The sequence below is a fragment of the Vespa crabro genome, chromosome 2, assembly GCF_910589235.1.
Source record: "Vespa crabro chromosome 2, iyVesCrab1.2, whole genome shotgun sequence".
NCBI lineage: Eukaryota > Metazoa > Arthropoda > Insecta > Hymenoptera > Vespidae > Vespa > Vespa crabro.
In genome coordinates, this window is record NC_060956.1 from 17018499 (window position 1) to 17034475 (window position 15977).

The 15977-nt window shown below is 34.4% G+C and overlaps 2 protein-coding genes across 2 annotated transcripts in view; both read left to right on the forward strand.

The window, feature by feature from the left end:
• LOC124422023 overlaps positions 1 to 15977 on the forward strand; it is a 43731-nt gene that overhangs the window by 18612 nt on the left and 9142 nt on the right. The window contains exons 7-9 of the mRNA XM_046957897.1: positions 7637 to 8208; positions 8269 to 9500; positions 11222 to 11398. Coding sequence (XP_046813853.1) covers positions 7637 to 8208; positions 8269 to 9500; positions 11222 to 11398 — 1981 coding nt within the window. The remainder of the gene's footprint in view (positions 1 to 7636; positions 8209 to 8268; positions 9501 to 11221; positions 11399 to 15977) is intronic.
• On the forward strand, positions 9507 to 11214 carry LOC124422022. The gene is made up of 2 exons (XM_046957896.1): positions 9507 to 10322; positions 10883 to 11214. The coding sequence occupies exons 1-2, from the start codon at positions 9549 to 9551 to the stop codon at positions 10919 to 10921; spliced, it is 813 nt and encodes a 270-aa protein (XP_046813852.1). The 5' UTR covers positions 9507 to 9548; the 3' UTR covers positions 10922 to 11214.

A 15977-nucleotide genomic window follows, 5' to 3' on the forward strand; every position in this document is an offset into this window, starting at 1 on the left:
CGGAGGATGCGTTTTATAGATACGTGATATTATCGAGAATCCTCGTTTACTACCAGTTGCTACGAAGGATCTAAAATAGACTTTCGACTTTCTAATACTAGAAAATATTTGTCTTCTTCTTCTTCTTCTTCTTCTTATTCTCGGTGTTCTAGTTCGAAGTGTATCGATTTGTGCATAGAAAGTTTTGAAATAGTGTATAACGAAGTCCTCGTTAAAAGAATTCATTTTTATTAAAGATAATAAAATGCAGTTGTACGTTCATAACGTATATATATAATCTCAGATTATATACATACGTTATATTTAATATCATTTTAATGACAAAGGAGCAAGATTATAAAACTCTTAAATAATATCTGAACTAGATTAATATATTTTTATAGATTTCAATCTTTCTCTGATTTATTTTAAAATAGAACTCCATCCACTCTATGTCATTCTTCATTAATTTACATTTTACATTACACGTCTCATTACTCATATCGAATGCTTTTATCTAAATGAGCGAGCATTCGGAAGAATGTAAAACATGAATCGACTGAACTGAACAACTATATCTCGCGAAAAAGAATGATATTCGTTCGCTATTGTTTCGAAGCACTTTGAAAAGAATTGCAAATATATATATATATATATATATATATATATATATATATATATATATATATTCGTATTTTGTGCTAATCGTCTTCGTAATGTCTCCATTATATCCAACTTGGATTCGCGTTTTCTTTTCTTTCGAGTAGGTATATATTCCAGGAGTAAATATCGTACTCTATCGTAACTACGTATAACGGTATATTGTACGTGCATTTACTTCTTAAGGAAATAATCAAGACAGAAAATGGACTAAGTCAGCGTAAATGCGCTACTAATTAAATATCGAGTCCGGTATATATATATATATATATATATATATATATATATATATATATGAAAAGGATGGTAAGGAAAGGAGGAAAACTTTTGTATTTCATAGTATTCCAAGTTTTATTCATATTTTTTCTTTTTTTCTTCGTAAGAGACCTCAATTTTCTACCTTTTCTCTCGGCTCACTAACTTGCTTCTTTCTTTATCTAGATTAAATTATTTTATATCTTCAGTTTTAATAATCCGGTTATATTAAACTCGACTATTCGCTCGAATTAAATCCATTTTTCATGCTAAATGTTTTCAATAGATTCGTATAATATACATGTTTCTCTCTCTCTCTCTCTCTCTCTCTCTCTCTCTCCCTTCCTCTCTCTCTCTCTCTCTCTCTTTGTGTGTGTGTATAAGGAAAATATATAAAAACACTTTGTGACGTAGAAAATCAGTGAAGAATAAATTTATTAAGACGAACTTGGCCGCGTCGTCATCATGACGCGACCTTGCTCTTATCGTGTCTTTATCGACCATATTTTATTTTTGCTAAGCTATTTGAGACAACAAATTATTTCTCGTCATCTTTGTCATCTTTCTCATCATCCTGATTGACAAGCAAATCGTTAACCAGTATGCCTACCAAGGAAAAGCCACCCGACGCGAATCATTTAATAGACTGAGGAATTTCGTGCATGAGAAGCTTTAATAATTGCTCGGGATATACGAATGAATTAATGAGATCGAATTACGTGTTTCCGTTTCCGCGATTTTTCCGTTCGTGTTCGCGAATAGAATGGGCGAGTTGTTATTATTTAACCGATAAGAAAAAACTCGGCTTGTTTGTGTACGCCTAATTTCTATAAATCATACAATCGTGTCATCCAAATACGTGACAGAGAAACATTCTTATTTAAGTCAATACATTATACCAATATGTTGTTTTATTATTTATTTCCTTTTTTTTTTCTTTTTCTTTTTTAATGTTTTTCTTCATTTGTATTTTAGCTTCAATACGAGCCGCATACGTAGGCATCAGTAATTCAATAAGATTATTATGCAAACAACGTTCTCTCAGCTAATATCGGTCAATACCGCGATTACGCAAGCGTCACAAGATTTTCTGCAAGATTTGCCACAGTGAACCTTGATTTTACCATGTTCCCTTGCTAAATACCGTTATTACGAGCATGGCAATTTAGCAAGTTGAATTTCCGTTTCACGACAGCACCGACTAGACTCTTGCGCTAAGAGATCCACCGTGGCGATCTTCGATGCGCGTTCGTTACGCCAGTAAATGCCGACAGTGTTATCACGGATAACTGATATTTAACGGATAATAGCGGAAATTCGTCCCTCTTTGAGAAACCGACGTTCAAACGACTTGTAAACGACTTCGTTGTTTGTTGTCGTTCTTAATCATTTTCGTGGAATCGTTTTTTTTCCTTTTGAGATTTCTCGGACTTTCGAGTGTATAAAAAGATAAAAATAAAAGAAAAATATAAACATATATATGGATACACGTACATAGATGGTACATATATAGTAAACGATAATTTAAACGTTGTTATATCGATCTCGTATTATTATTCGCATCGATTTTATTAATCATACGATAATTATTATCGTTTTATAACGAGTAAGTAGTTATTATGAATCTGATCAAATCGTAAATCAAATATTTTAAATCTTATTGAAATATCAAGATAATGGTACTATTCATTTTGATATATGTTCGTCTATATACTTAAATCATTAAAAGCGTCAATACAACAATAACTCTTAATTGGCAAATTCATGTAAATATTTCTTAACGTTATTATGTATTATTTATATATACTTTATACACTTACGTTTTCATTTTACGTTTCCATAGATAGCTACTTGTTTAGGGAAATACGAACCATCTTTATGCAATGGTAATTTAAAAAGTAGAAGGAACGGTAACAGAGGAAAGATCTTTGTATACTTGAGAAACACGTTATAAGTACTTCGTTCTTCATCTTCTCTCGGAATTTTTCGAGTAGCTATCCAATGGTGAGAAAAGAAGAAAGGAAGGGTAGTTAGAAATCACCCTTTGTTAGGAATCACCATTTGAATACATTTGAAACATGAATGGTTTCTTTTAAAGATTATCCTTTAAATAGCAAAAAAAATTCATTTAGTATATCGTTATTTCATGTTGTTTAGAGTTTAAAATAGATCTTTTTATAAAATTTAGAATATTTTATAAAGACATACTTTTCTCGTTTGTATGTGTGTGTGAATGTGTAAAGGAGAATAAGAGGATACTTCAATTTTATGAAAATGAAATCGTCTTAGCCTGTACGTGAGAATATATATACATATACATATATACATATATATGTATATATATATATATATATATATATATATATGCATACTAATAATACTATAATATTAGCATGAGCTATCATCTTCCTTCATCATACTGTCGCTTGAAGACCCAACCAAAGTTAACTTTCAAAGTAAGTTTCAAAGTTGACTCATGGAAACGTGAAATGATTTTAGCGAATTCCTCGGAAGATCGACGCAGACGGCCGACCGGACGAAAGTTCGCCGTGTGCTCAAGAGACGCAATGCGATTAGGTCTGTTCGTATTCACTCCACTCTTAGGATATCCGATGGGTTATATCATGGAGAATTATGATCGGTCACGATGAAAAAGTAAAAGAAAAACGGTTTTTCTTTTTTTACTTATAGAAAATTTCTGCTTTAAATATAAGAATGTTCAATAAATTTTATTCTAAACGTAGCTATTACCTTAACAATATTCTTGAAACTTTTTCAAGCGAATGCAATATGTTAATCTTATAATATTGTTTGTCCGTTATAAAAATTAAGATTGAATACAATTTCGACAATCTGATCAATCAATTTGAAGGCTAACTTAGAAAGCACTGTCTTTGAATTACATTCAATAAGCCAGATATACTATTTTCCAGATTATTTCTTTTTCTTTTTATCTTATCATATTTTATTTTTATACGCTAACAGAGCGGATTAATCAGATAATAAGTTATCGTAAATTATCGAGTATTATATTACATGTCGCGTATACATAATGAAAAAACATGTTATCCCAGATATTAAAAATAAACAATGTTTGATTTAAACTTAGTTTTTCGTAAAAATTTTAAATTAAACGTCAAATTATATCATCGAAACAAATTATTGTTTCTTTTCTTTTAATCATAAGCAAAATAATTCATAAGCAATCATTTTTCAAGATATATCCCATCGAATATCGCGTTATTATGTCTTTATATATCATTCCAAGTATGCTTTTGAGAGTAACATAAGCATTGCTTTTTAGTACGGCTAATTTTTCAGTATTAGAAATAGTTTTAGTTGATAGAGATACGTAATGGTTGTCACAAATACATATATAGATAATACAGGCGTAATCAAAAATAAAATACATCGAACGTACTTCGAAGTTATTAGCTTTTCATTATAAACATAAGAAAAATATTTGATGAGAATTGATTATCGAACTTTCGCAAGATAATCCATTCTCTTCTTATTTCATCTTTCAATTTCGAAACAATCGAATTACTTGCTTACCCTCGATATGATATAATTGACCCACTTAATTGAATTCTATTCTTCTTCAGTGTTCTATGTAGTCCACGTACGTACGTAAGTACTTAAACTCTTCAGCCGCTTTCTCGATTCAGACTATAACTTCGATCGCGCGTCTGCGCGCACGCGCGCGAGCATAGCCTTTCTCATAGTTTCGAATATAATATGACAAAAATACTACCTCAATTATTTATCCAATTTGATGGTCTAATGTAGATAACATTTATTTCAGAATCGAACAAATGTTTTAGAATTCTAATAATCATCGTATTAATAATAGAACAAAGCCTCGTCGTGTACAAAATAAAAATAGAACAAAAATTTGTCATAGATCGACGATCGAGGAATAAAGCAGACGCAAAAAAAAATGCAATCGACAAAACGAGTATTTTCTCTCAACTCAGATATCTCGCTGCTTTATACGCAGCATATACGCTTAGCTCAAGGCGTCTGAATCACGTATCCTTAAGAAGACACGATTAAATTATGTTTTAACGCGTATCGCATACGTAAAAATGTGTATTCGTATCCTTCGCAGCACCCACAATAGCGCCATATTTTTTCGCATTCGTCGGAGTTGAATCGTGTGGCGAAACGAATTTTATTTCTGAGTTGGAAAATATCGAGCGACGCTTGCTTCCAACCATACCCGAATTTTTCAGTTTTTAAAGCGCTATTGGTTGATATACATATTGTTTCGACATGTATTGAAAGGAAAAGGAAAAAAAAGAAAAACGAACGAATTTATCGCGACATACCCGCAGTTTGAAAAATATTAATCTGGAATACAATCTCGATAGAATTTAAAAACCACTTTTATCTCGTGGATTTTGTTAATATATGTTTTACCTGCACATGACGTGTAATATTTAGTATATTTTTTCTGTTTTTTTTTTTTTTTAATTCTTCCTTTAGAATGAATGCATCGTCTACGTAAACACATATCAGCTAGATTTAAAAAAAAAGAGAAAGAAAAAGAACTCGTTCACACCTATTCGTTTATTATTAATGTTGCACACCAACATATTGATACCTATCTCTCATTTATTTCTGATCCTCATTATCTCTTTATTTCGTTCCATATCTCATGAACGCACGTGTGCATTCTCGTAAAGATATGAGCCAATAGCGGCGTAGAGCTTGAATTCTTTCAGGGTCATAAAACAACGAAATTTCTTCATAAAACATTCGAGTATAAGATAAGAGAAAAAGATTTAAGAGGGAGAAAGAGAGACAGAGAGAGAGAGAGAGAGAGAGAGGGAGTACTCTGTAAAGTACTGGTAAGATGACGTTTTTCAAAGAAAAAAAAAGTTCACGACTTAGTTTGTTCTTATAAATTTTGTTAATTAATTATCTTGCAGGAAGTGAAATTCTTTGTAAGTAGACGTTTAACAATTCTTTTTTTTTATATTAAATACATATAATGATCAAGTTTTATGAGGCTGCATACTTTTCTTAACTTTATCTTATTCGTCACGACAAACACCATGGGGATACCAAAACGTTCGTTTATCTTTCTTTACTTCGACTGTCGGAGAATTTCAGTGGTCGACGACTCTGGAGTCGTACGAAGAGCACGTATTATTACACACGACGTATGTACGTGTCAGTATGCGACATCTTTTTTGCTTCTCATTATATCGCATATTCGTTCGACGCCTGCAGATGCACCATCGTTATCGTCGAATTCAATGAATTACGTTAAGGTCCTCATCTTCGTATACATCGCCGACGTATTATCAAATTTTACGACGACGTTATTATAAGAATGAATCGCGACATTCATCGATTAAATAAATTTCTTTTCGGGACTCCATAAGATTTTAATCAAAAATTCTTATTGATTATCGTATCTTAAGATAACTAAAAAGAAAAAGAGAAAAAATGAGATCGATTAATCGATCGATCGATCAATTGTGAGCCTCTTAGTGGGATTCTCTCACCGCTGAAACTTACATTACGTAATTAAATCGCAGCGTGTTCTCAATTTTCTTTGAGAACACGATGCGTAAAGTCAAAACTACAGAGTACGTATCGTGTATCATCGTAAGGGCATTTCCATACGTAGTATCGATTACCAATCGTTTGTGGATTCAATCTTCTCCAAGTCTAACTTCTATTTCCATGCGTATCCATTTCTTCACATACCTTTAATAAATTAAAGCGTGACTTTATGCAGAGTAATGAAATTTAAAGAGCTTTGCCTTTTAACAAACATGTTCTCATAATCATTCTTATATTTTAGCTATGAATCACAATATCTCGTTGATTTTATTAAATAATAGCAAATTGTAGATTATATTAATTTATTAAAACGCCTGTAGAAAATAAAAAGTGATGTAGAAACTTTCTTGTAGACGTTAATTTTTAAGGATATTAATAAATTTCTTTAATTACAAGATCGACCATTTCTATTTTTAATTAATCGATTGTAATCACGAAATACGAATCACGATATCGAATTGTCAGATTTCTCTTGATATAACTTTAACAACCTGTCCGCGAGTTTCCCCGTCCTAGAAGTTTCCCTGCAGAAGAAAACTTATTGTTAGTTGTCATTGTTCGAAGTTGACGTCGATCGATAACGACACAGATGAGAACAAAGATAATCAAACAGACGAAAATGTTACTCGCTATTTCGTTTATTTTATCTTAGAAAAGAATTTATAAAACTAGAAAAATAAAAATTGCTTTTAAAATTAGTTATTAAGCACTATAGTATTGATTAATTATAAAATATTAACTTTGGATACTTTTGGAAAAGAAAGAGATTGAAAAATAGTTTTTAATAAAGATCCTTTCGAAGTTATTCAACGACAAGAATACATATTTACATATAAACTCAAGAATATTCGATTTTCGACGACACTTCGTATTTCCCCCGAGAAATATGTAGGTCTTAGAATCTTTGAAACGTTTTATTGTGAAGCAAACAATGCTCTCATATTTGTTGGGCACGTTATTTCCATATTCTTTATCCAGTATCCCTTTTACACGCGAGTAGTATTCGATAGAATCGTTATTTGGGCGTTCAATTGGAGAAGATAGAAGAATAGTAAGAAACGTCGGAAAGGGAAAACTAGAAAGAAAGGAATCTACCCAATGATCGACTCAAGGAGAATTATCATTTCTTAGAAGTATTTTAAAACGTTATCGACGATTATTTCAGGTCCCGTCGACGTAGCGGCAGTGGCGCATCGGATATACAGCAACAGCAACAACAGCAGCAACAACAACAACAGCAGCAGACGCAGCTGCAAGAGAACAACAACGGGAGTTCACGGGATACAGGAAAGAAATTGCAGGAGGGATTGGGTCCCGATGAGATGTGGGCTCCTGGTGCCCTAGGCCATCACCGGGAGCTACCAGTCGATGTGCCCGACACCTTATTACAGAAGGCCTATCCCAATAAGGTAAAGAATTGCTCGCCCGACTATCGGAATGAGCTTCGTCGTCCCCGTAGCGCTAGCGACTTAGACCTCTCCCTAAACGTTAAGAACGATATTTTAAAAAAACGCACGACGGACGATCGCGTGAGGCTTGGTCTAACAGCCGATCGGCCTGACGTCACCGATGGCCCACGCTCGATCCTCCTCAACGGTGGCGGCAAGCCGTCGATACTCGAGATCGAGCTAAAGATCGGCTCGAAGGAGGAGGATAAAGAGGAGGAGAAAGAAAAGGATAAAGAGGAACTGAAAGAGTTTCAGAAGGAGAAATTGAAAATGGAGAAGACAAACGGTAGTATATTGAAAGCTATCGAGACGAAAGATCCAAAGAGTCCCTTCAGGGGCGATCATGCAGATGACGAAGACGAGGAGGAGGGCTCCAGCGAGGAGGCAAATGGTCAGAAGGAATCGAGCGTGGACATCGAAGATGAGTATCCTTTCGCTAAGGAAGACTATCCGACAATGTTGAAAACCTGTAGTGACGATTCGGCAAGTCCACGCAGTTCTTCGAGCCGATCAGATAGTACAGCACCATTAGATACTAGTCTGGTGCTAAGGCATAGCACCGACGAGAAGAAAAAGAAGAGTAAGAAGGTTAAAGCTCGTGACAAAGATTCACCGAGCTATGACGCTAGGCGAATCGATCTTGGCTCACCTTGCCGACCTGTCGTTACTGAGCTACCGATCAAGGTGACGCCTCTTTTCACTCGTGCACGCGATACGACCTCGTTTGACAATCCGGCGTACGGCTTACCGGATTTCCAAGACATTCAGGGTCTCTTGATTAGATCGGACGAGGTGTCGGATCTCACAAGACTCATCGATGAGCAATGTCCAATACCAAGAATGCCAGCTAGTCTTCAAGATCGGACACAATCGGAACCTCAGAGTCCTCAGATCGAATCCTCCATGGTGATCCTTGGTAATACAACATCGAGAAAGAGTTCGAAACACCAACAAAAGGAGAAGTTCGCGATAAAAACGAAAAGTCAGGATCAGATCGAAGAACGAGTAAGTGCGAGCTCGACCGACGATCTTCTTGGAATCGAATCTACCAATTGTCTCGAGTCCTCCTCCGCTCGACAAAGATCCAAGAAAAAACGTCATCAACAGATATCAAGCGGTTACTCGACATTAAGAAGCGAGGTCTCGAGTGATCTCGAATTCACCGATCGCAGCTTCCTTGTTGTCAGTGGGAAAGGTTATCGCGAGGTTGCCGTTGATTGTCCACCTGACTTCGTACCGGTCACCAAGTGCCATCCGATTTATCCTCCGCCAAACAAAACGCCCGGTAACAGCAAGCACAACACTCTCGAACTGAAACGTGATCGTAATGGAGAGAACGTTGTCGTCAGAGAGACGACAACGACGACAACGACGACAAGTACGATGACAACATTGAACACGATGACCATGGCGAACAACATAGTGACCCTAGATTCCCCTAGACTTCGCTCGAACGATATAAATCTCTCAATGCCGAACAAAGCACCGATCGTGTCGTCACCTCCCACGCTAGCCACCGATGCTAGCGCTAGGGAAAACGTAGTCGCGCGTACGATAGACCGAAAGCACGAGTCCAAGAAGGTAAGGTCCAAAGTAAAGAGCTTCCTTATCGAAAGCTTCTCCTCTATCATGCACCAAGATAAGCCTCGCCGGCACAATAGTAAAAAGCTTCACCTAGACGCTTTCAGCACGAATCTAGAGCTTCGCTCTTACGATTTCTCTCTTTCTAACCAGACATCTCGCTTCAGCGAGAGATCCTTTAAACGGTCTTCCTCGATTCACGATTTATTTACTCCTGAACACAAGAAGGATTTCCGTTTATCCTGCATCGCTACCTTATCCACAGATTACGACAATCGTGATCACATTGATGAATGTAAAGTCGTTTTTCTCGACGATGACAGAGAGAGAGAGATTCTCTCGTTCGAGACCAATCAGAACTCACGAAATTCCCAACGCGAGAATTCTTCCGTTAAAGACGTTACGACGATCATGGACCTTCTCGAGGATCGCGCTAAATCTTCCTTAGACATATCTCCGGACACGCAGAATAAGAAGAACGCGAGATTGTCGCTTGAATATGAAAAACGATTGAGATCGCAAAGCGTTTTGGATGTAACCAACTCAAAAACTATGTTCGTCAAATCGATCGCGAGAACGAACTCTATTGAATCCAAATTTATTACAATCGATCGTACGCCATTCTCGATGAATATTCTTCAGAAAGATACTTTTTCATCCGCTTCTTCTCTTCTTCCTCCTCGTCCTCTTTTCTCTGCTTCTTTCTCCTCTTGCAATCCTGACGGACAAACAACACCGGACTCAACGAGACTCACGTCGAAGAACAGTGCGTACAACACGCTATATGCTTACCAGGACCACGACGATCTTTGCGTACTACAGGTAAACCGCATAAGAGACTCTGCTTCGAATTTCCGAGTGTTCTTGCATTGCGTAACGTCTTGTCCGTTCGAGCTGTTGATGCGAAACACTCCTTTCTCATCTTTTCTCTTTTATCTTGTCTTTTCTTTGTTTCTTTCTTTTTTTTCTTTTTTTTTTTTTTCTCTTCATTTCTTTGATCGAAAAATCTTTATTCCTATTTCGTCGAATATTATCAAAGAATTTTCGCAAATCAGCTCGTCGGACAAGATACGATATTAAAAGCATGGGGGACGAACCTTTCGAGGACGTGCGATGCAGCATGGTAAAGTAGAACTTTCTATACTTGTTTTATTATACGACTATCCTACGAGTGAGCAGTGGTTTGTATCTCTTGTATGTTCTATCGTAGGAATTAGACGGCACGTGCCTAGTTTGTATACCTTTACTCTCACTGAATCCATCTCCTTCTCCGATCGTTCCAACGATTTCTTGGTCATTCTTCTTTTTGTTATATATATATATATATATATATATATATATATATATATATATATATATATATAAATGTATCTTTTATCTAGATACGCGGCACGAGTTTGAAGCGTAGCGTGCCGTGTTAGGGGATCTTTTTAAGAAAGGGTTTATTTTTTCTCTTTTTGTGATGGTAATAATAATAATAATAATAATAATAATAATAATAGAAATAATGGAAATTGTAATGAATTAGTTAAACGAGAGGAGACTATTTATCTCTTTTCGTCTCTCACTTACGTATTCTCTTTCTTTTTCTTTCTTTCTTTCTTTTTTCCTCTTCTCTAACTATCTGTCTATAGATTTTTGGAAAAAGAAAAATGTAGTTTTGTGCATGGCCGAGCTCAAGGGACGATTAATTCGAACCACTTTTTGGAATGGGTTTTTAGGCTGGTCTTAATGGAGTCAAACCTGCCATCCCGCCCAGAGATCAAAAAAGGGCACCCGCTAGACCACCGAAGGATAGTCTCAGACTTTCGAGCCAGAACAACAACGTCGAGAGCAATGATTATGCTAATACTACGGAACCTACGCAGCAACAGCTTCATTCCATTAGGAAATATCAGGTATGTTCTATGTTGTCTTGCGCAAAAAAAAAGAAAAAAAAAAGCACGAAGAAGTCCGCAATATTTCGTAATTGAGTTTACGAAAACTCGACTTCGTCTTTGTCGTTTCTTGTCATCCTCTCGTAATTATGAAACTCTTACGTTGAATGACGTCGTTCCTTCTTTTTTGTAATTTCTTCTTCCTTCTCTGTTTGTTATTGCACAATATCAGTCCAATTTGATTAGCGATTAAATAGAATTAAATTGCAATGTTTCCTTTTCAATTCATGTAATTAACACATTCCTCATCGGTGATGCAACACGAAATTAGGATAATTTGTTTACATTGAAATTGTAATTTCGACTTATGCGAAAATGATATGATGATGTTTTTTTATCAATGGTCGCCGGTAAACATCTCGATCAAGTTTGTGAGCGTTTCGTTCTCCTTCATCGGATATTTATGGTCGATGGCTCCGACTGGTCGCATGCCGAAACTTATGAAGATTGACAGTTAAACGATAAAATTAGTCGATCAAGTCTAAACGGAATTTACATCGTCAAAAATAAATTGAGTACATGACGCGTTTCAAGCGATAAATCATGCAATTCATTTTGTCCTCCAAATTGTCTCTTAAGTATCGTTAAGTCTCTATCTTGTATGATTTTCTTTGTTGTTAAAAAGCTTTACATGACGATTGTAAAAAGTTCAATTTTCGATTTCATATAAACGTGATGTCGAGAAAATATTTAATGACAAATAAATATAGAGATTGAAAAGTATTTTAAAAATAATTTCATGGTCGAATCAAGTTCGCATAAACCAACAAATATCGTAATGTGTTGAGAGTTAGTATCTTTCTCAAATTATTATCATTTTCGAAAAATCACAATACGTTTATCCACGAACGAAAAATAAGCTCGTTTTCCAATCCGTTTGTGTGATGTAATACCGGTGTTCAACAACAAATGATTATTCACCTAGGAGACAAGGTAACCCATCGAGTTCGTGAACATTTGGACAGGAAATCACGGATGCGAACGCGACAATGGCTAATGGAAACTCGTTGTGCTATACTACGGTAGTCATACAGTTGTACAGTTTCCGTATTTCCTCTTTGGCATGCTAACGGTCGTATTTCGATCGATCGACAAGAGTTACTTTAACTCTTTCACTACCTATTCACTACCTGTCAGTACTTGTTCACTATTCACGGTAAATATAATAAAAGAAATAAAAGATATTTTTTCATCGGTTAAATTTCTTTAAAAAATATTATCTTTTTGTTTTTCCTTGTTTGTACATTAATTACGAGAGTCTAGAATATAATTGATGTTTCAACTCGAAAAGTAAAGACTTCGGGACCCAACTACGAAGTACTATAATTTAGCGAAGCAATAAACGCTTCGAAGTTAATGCGTTTCTCTCGGAGGTACGACGATAAGATTTTGCGGCAGCGTAGGAAGATCGTTTCTACGGTAATTACATAGTCATTAATCGTTATCATCGATGAAGATCGTATCTCTCTCTTTCTCTCACTCTCTCTCTATTTCTCTCTTTCTCTGTTTGCTCTTCGAAAAATACTGAAAAGTTAGGATATATAGTACATATTCGATATAGTAATTCATAGGAGAAGGTGAGCATAATACGTTCATGCGTGTTCCACGAAGAAGAAAAAAGAGAAGAGGAGAGAACGCCGTGTGTCTCTCTCCTCGAATACGCAGGCGTGGCTAGAGTCGTGAGTATGTTTATCTTATAGAATCCTCACACCGTTCTCTTTCGCCTTACCTTAAGTCAAGCGTGCCTCGGAATGCAAAGAACTCCGGCGTGCTTTAAGATTACACGCCTCGAGTGTAAGCTTAACGAGTTTCGATACTTATACGCGTACACTTTCCTTTTCCCACCTCCGCTTTCCCACCATTTTTTAATATACAAATGTCCCCTTCGACAATAATTCTCTCTCTTTTGTTTGATAATTAAACCCATATATGTATTATCAATTCAATTTTTTCTTCATAAGACATGATATGCAAGGAATGTTTAATTTTTTATGATAATCTTAAATGAATATCAGATCATAGCTATTGCTACGAAAATTCAATTGATATTATTTAATTAAAAAACTAAAACGTTATAGACGTTAAAATATAAGTTAAATTATATTAATCATTAATAGGTCATCATTTCACAATCACAAGTATTTAGAAAGAATTACAGTTATATACTTCCTTCTTTAAATCTTAAAAGGAACAACTTCAAGAACTCGAAGCTTCCTTTGCTTTGTCAAAATTGCTGAGACGTTGAAATCTGAGCAATGTGAAGTTGCCAAGGAACGTATTAAAGTCTCTCCTTGGTTGATCAATGTCTCGTTATAAAGCGATCCTTCCAACAGGCGACAATGTAATAGAAATATGTATGTGATGTGTGTATACATATATATGTATATATATATATATATATATATATATATATATATATATATTCATGTATATGTATGTACATAAATATCGAACTTACGGTCTAAACGGTGCCGCCTTTCTCATTCTCATCTCATAGCAGACTTTAGCACTGTTGGGAACTTATAGAACGAGCAGAGCTCACGTTAAAGAAACCTTACGTATCATCCAAGTAAACAGGGCTTCGGCCAAGTATTCTCGCGCACATAACAGCACGCACGAGTTGCCATCGTATCGCATCGCATCGTATCGCATTGCGTCACATCATTCGTTCGGTGGTTATATAAAAAAAGTCGATATTTTAAAGAAAATGTTCACAGCTGATCCATGAAATTTGAACTCTGTCTTATCGGTTCTTTAAAAAGAAAATTCACTTAGATTCTTTGACGATGACCTTTAGAAATTTCATCCAATATCGACCTACATATCCGTCGATTGGATAAACGTTTTTTTAGATAAATTTGTATCACCTTATTATAGATTTAATAGTAAATTCGAAAAATTTCTATTACTTATTTCATAAAATTATAATATCGATATATTTTAATATGTATGTAACCGTTAATATTTTTGCACCGATGCGTGATAATTCACATTTTTTTCGTATCTATAAAAAAATTATAAAATTTGAAAGTTATAATACATATTACTTATATTAATATAATTCTGAAATGAAATAACTAATGAAACAACTTTGAATATGTAGAAATAATTAATTTTCTAACCATAAAATAAAATAAAACTTGGAAGATACAGATATGTAAATATATTGGCTTAAAAGTTACGGGAATTGGCATTGTAGAATCTTAAGAGAAAAATACATTTATATCTTTTGACATTGACCTTTAGAATTCCATTCTACAGGTTCCACAAGTTCGTTGATTAAAAAAACGTTTGTGAAATATGTTCGAATTGCCATATTATGGTCCAAGTTCAAAAGAATTCTTTTTCTGACAGCGATAGAACTGCCTTGTTTATTCCATAGAATATAACACAATGCTCGATATATATCACGTGTATTTAATCACAGGTATTTTCATAGTAATCTATTGTATTCATTATATCGCGTAATAGATTCCTTGACTTTTCTCTCATGCGAAATAGCAATTATATACTCTTAATATATCTTTTTAGAAAACTTTTCACACATAATGAATTAATCATTCCTTAGAAACCATCTTAGAAAGGGACAATACATATATCATCCATTCTTCTTCAACATTTCTATATCGTTTATGAATTATATATATATAATATATATATCCTTTGAAGATTAAAATAATGAAACGAATCTAAGTGGAAGTAATTTTGGTCGATCTCGCAATATTTACGATTTTCTATTGGCTTTTTATTGGCCACTATCCCTTAAACATAAGGGTCATATTCGTTCAAGCGTAATACAATTTTGACCCTCATACGTAAAACAGTGAGGAACATATGTTCCACAGCGCCGATAATACACCCTTAATGCATTGTGAATTTCGCAGGTACGAATTTTCTATCATTCAAAATCTTTTTAATGACCTTATATATATATATATATATATATATATATATATATATATATATATGTATGTATATATGTACCTGTATGTATGTATATGTAAATCATGTTAATACCCAGTTTTATTATCTGTGGATATTCTCATCTCCAAGGATATATTTTCTCTTTTCTTCGCAAGATTGAAAAAGAAAGTTTCAGTTTCCAGGATTTATTCTTTATATTTATCCTGGTTTCTTTCTTTTTGGGTTTCATTACTTTCCTTGTCAAAACTTAAAAACGGGGTCTTGATAATGGCTTTCATCAACCATCTTTCTATCCTTCTCGTTTAAATTCTTAAAGTGCATGGATTATGATCTTCGCACACCTACGCGTTAACTAAACATCAATATAAGGAGCATGTAAAACTTGTATCTAAAAATATACCAGTCTCTTAAATAGGTCGTTGAATAAATTATCGAGATTAATATAATTGAAATATAATTTATACTAAAGCAAGGACTTAACGATTATACAAAGATAGATAATAGTAAAAATGTATTATATATTTTTATTTTGAGAGATATATCGAATATAATTTTATAAATTATTTTAGAAATTTAATATAATGGTATATCGATTTATAAAATGCTATTATTAATT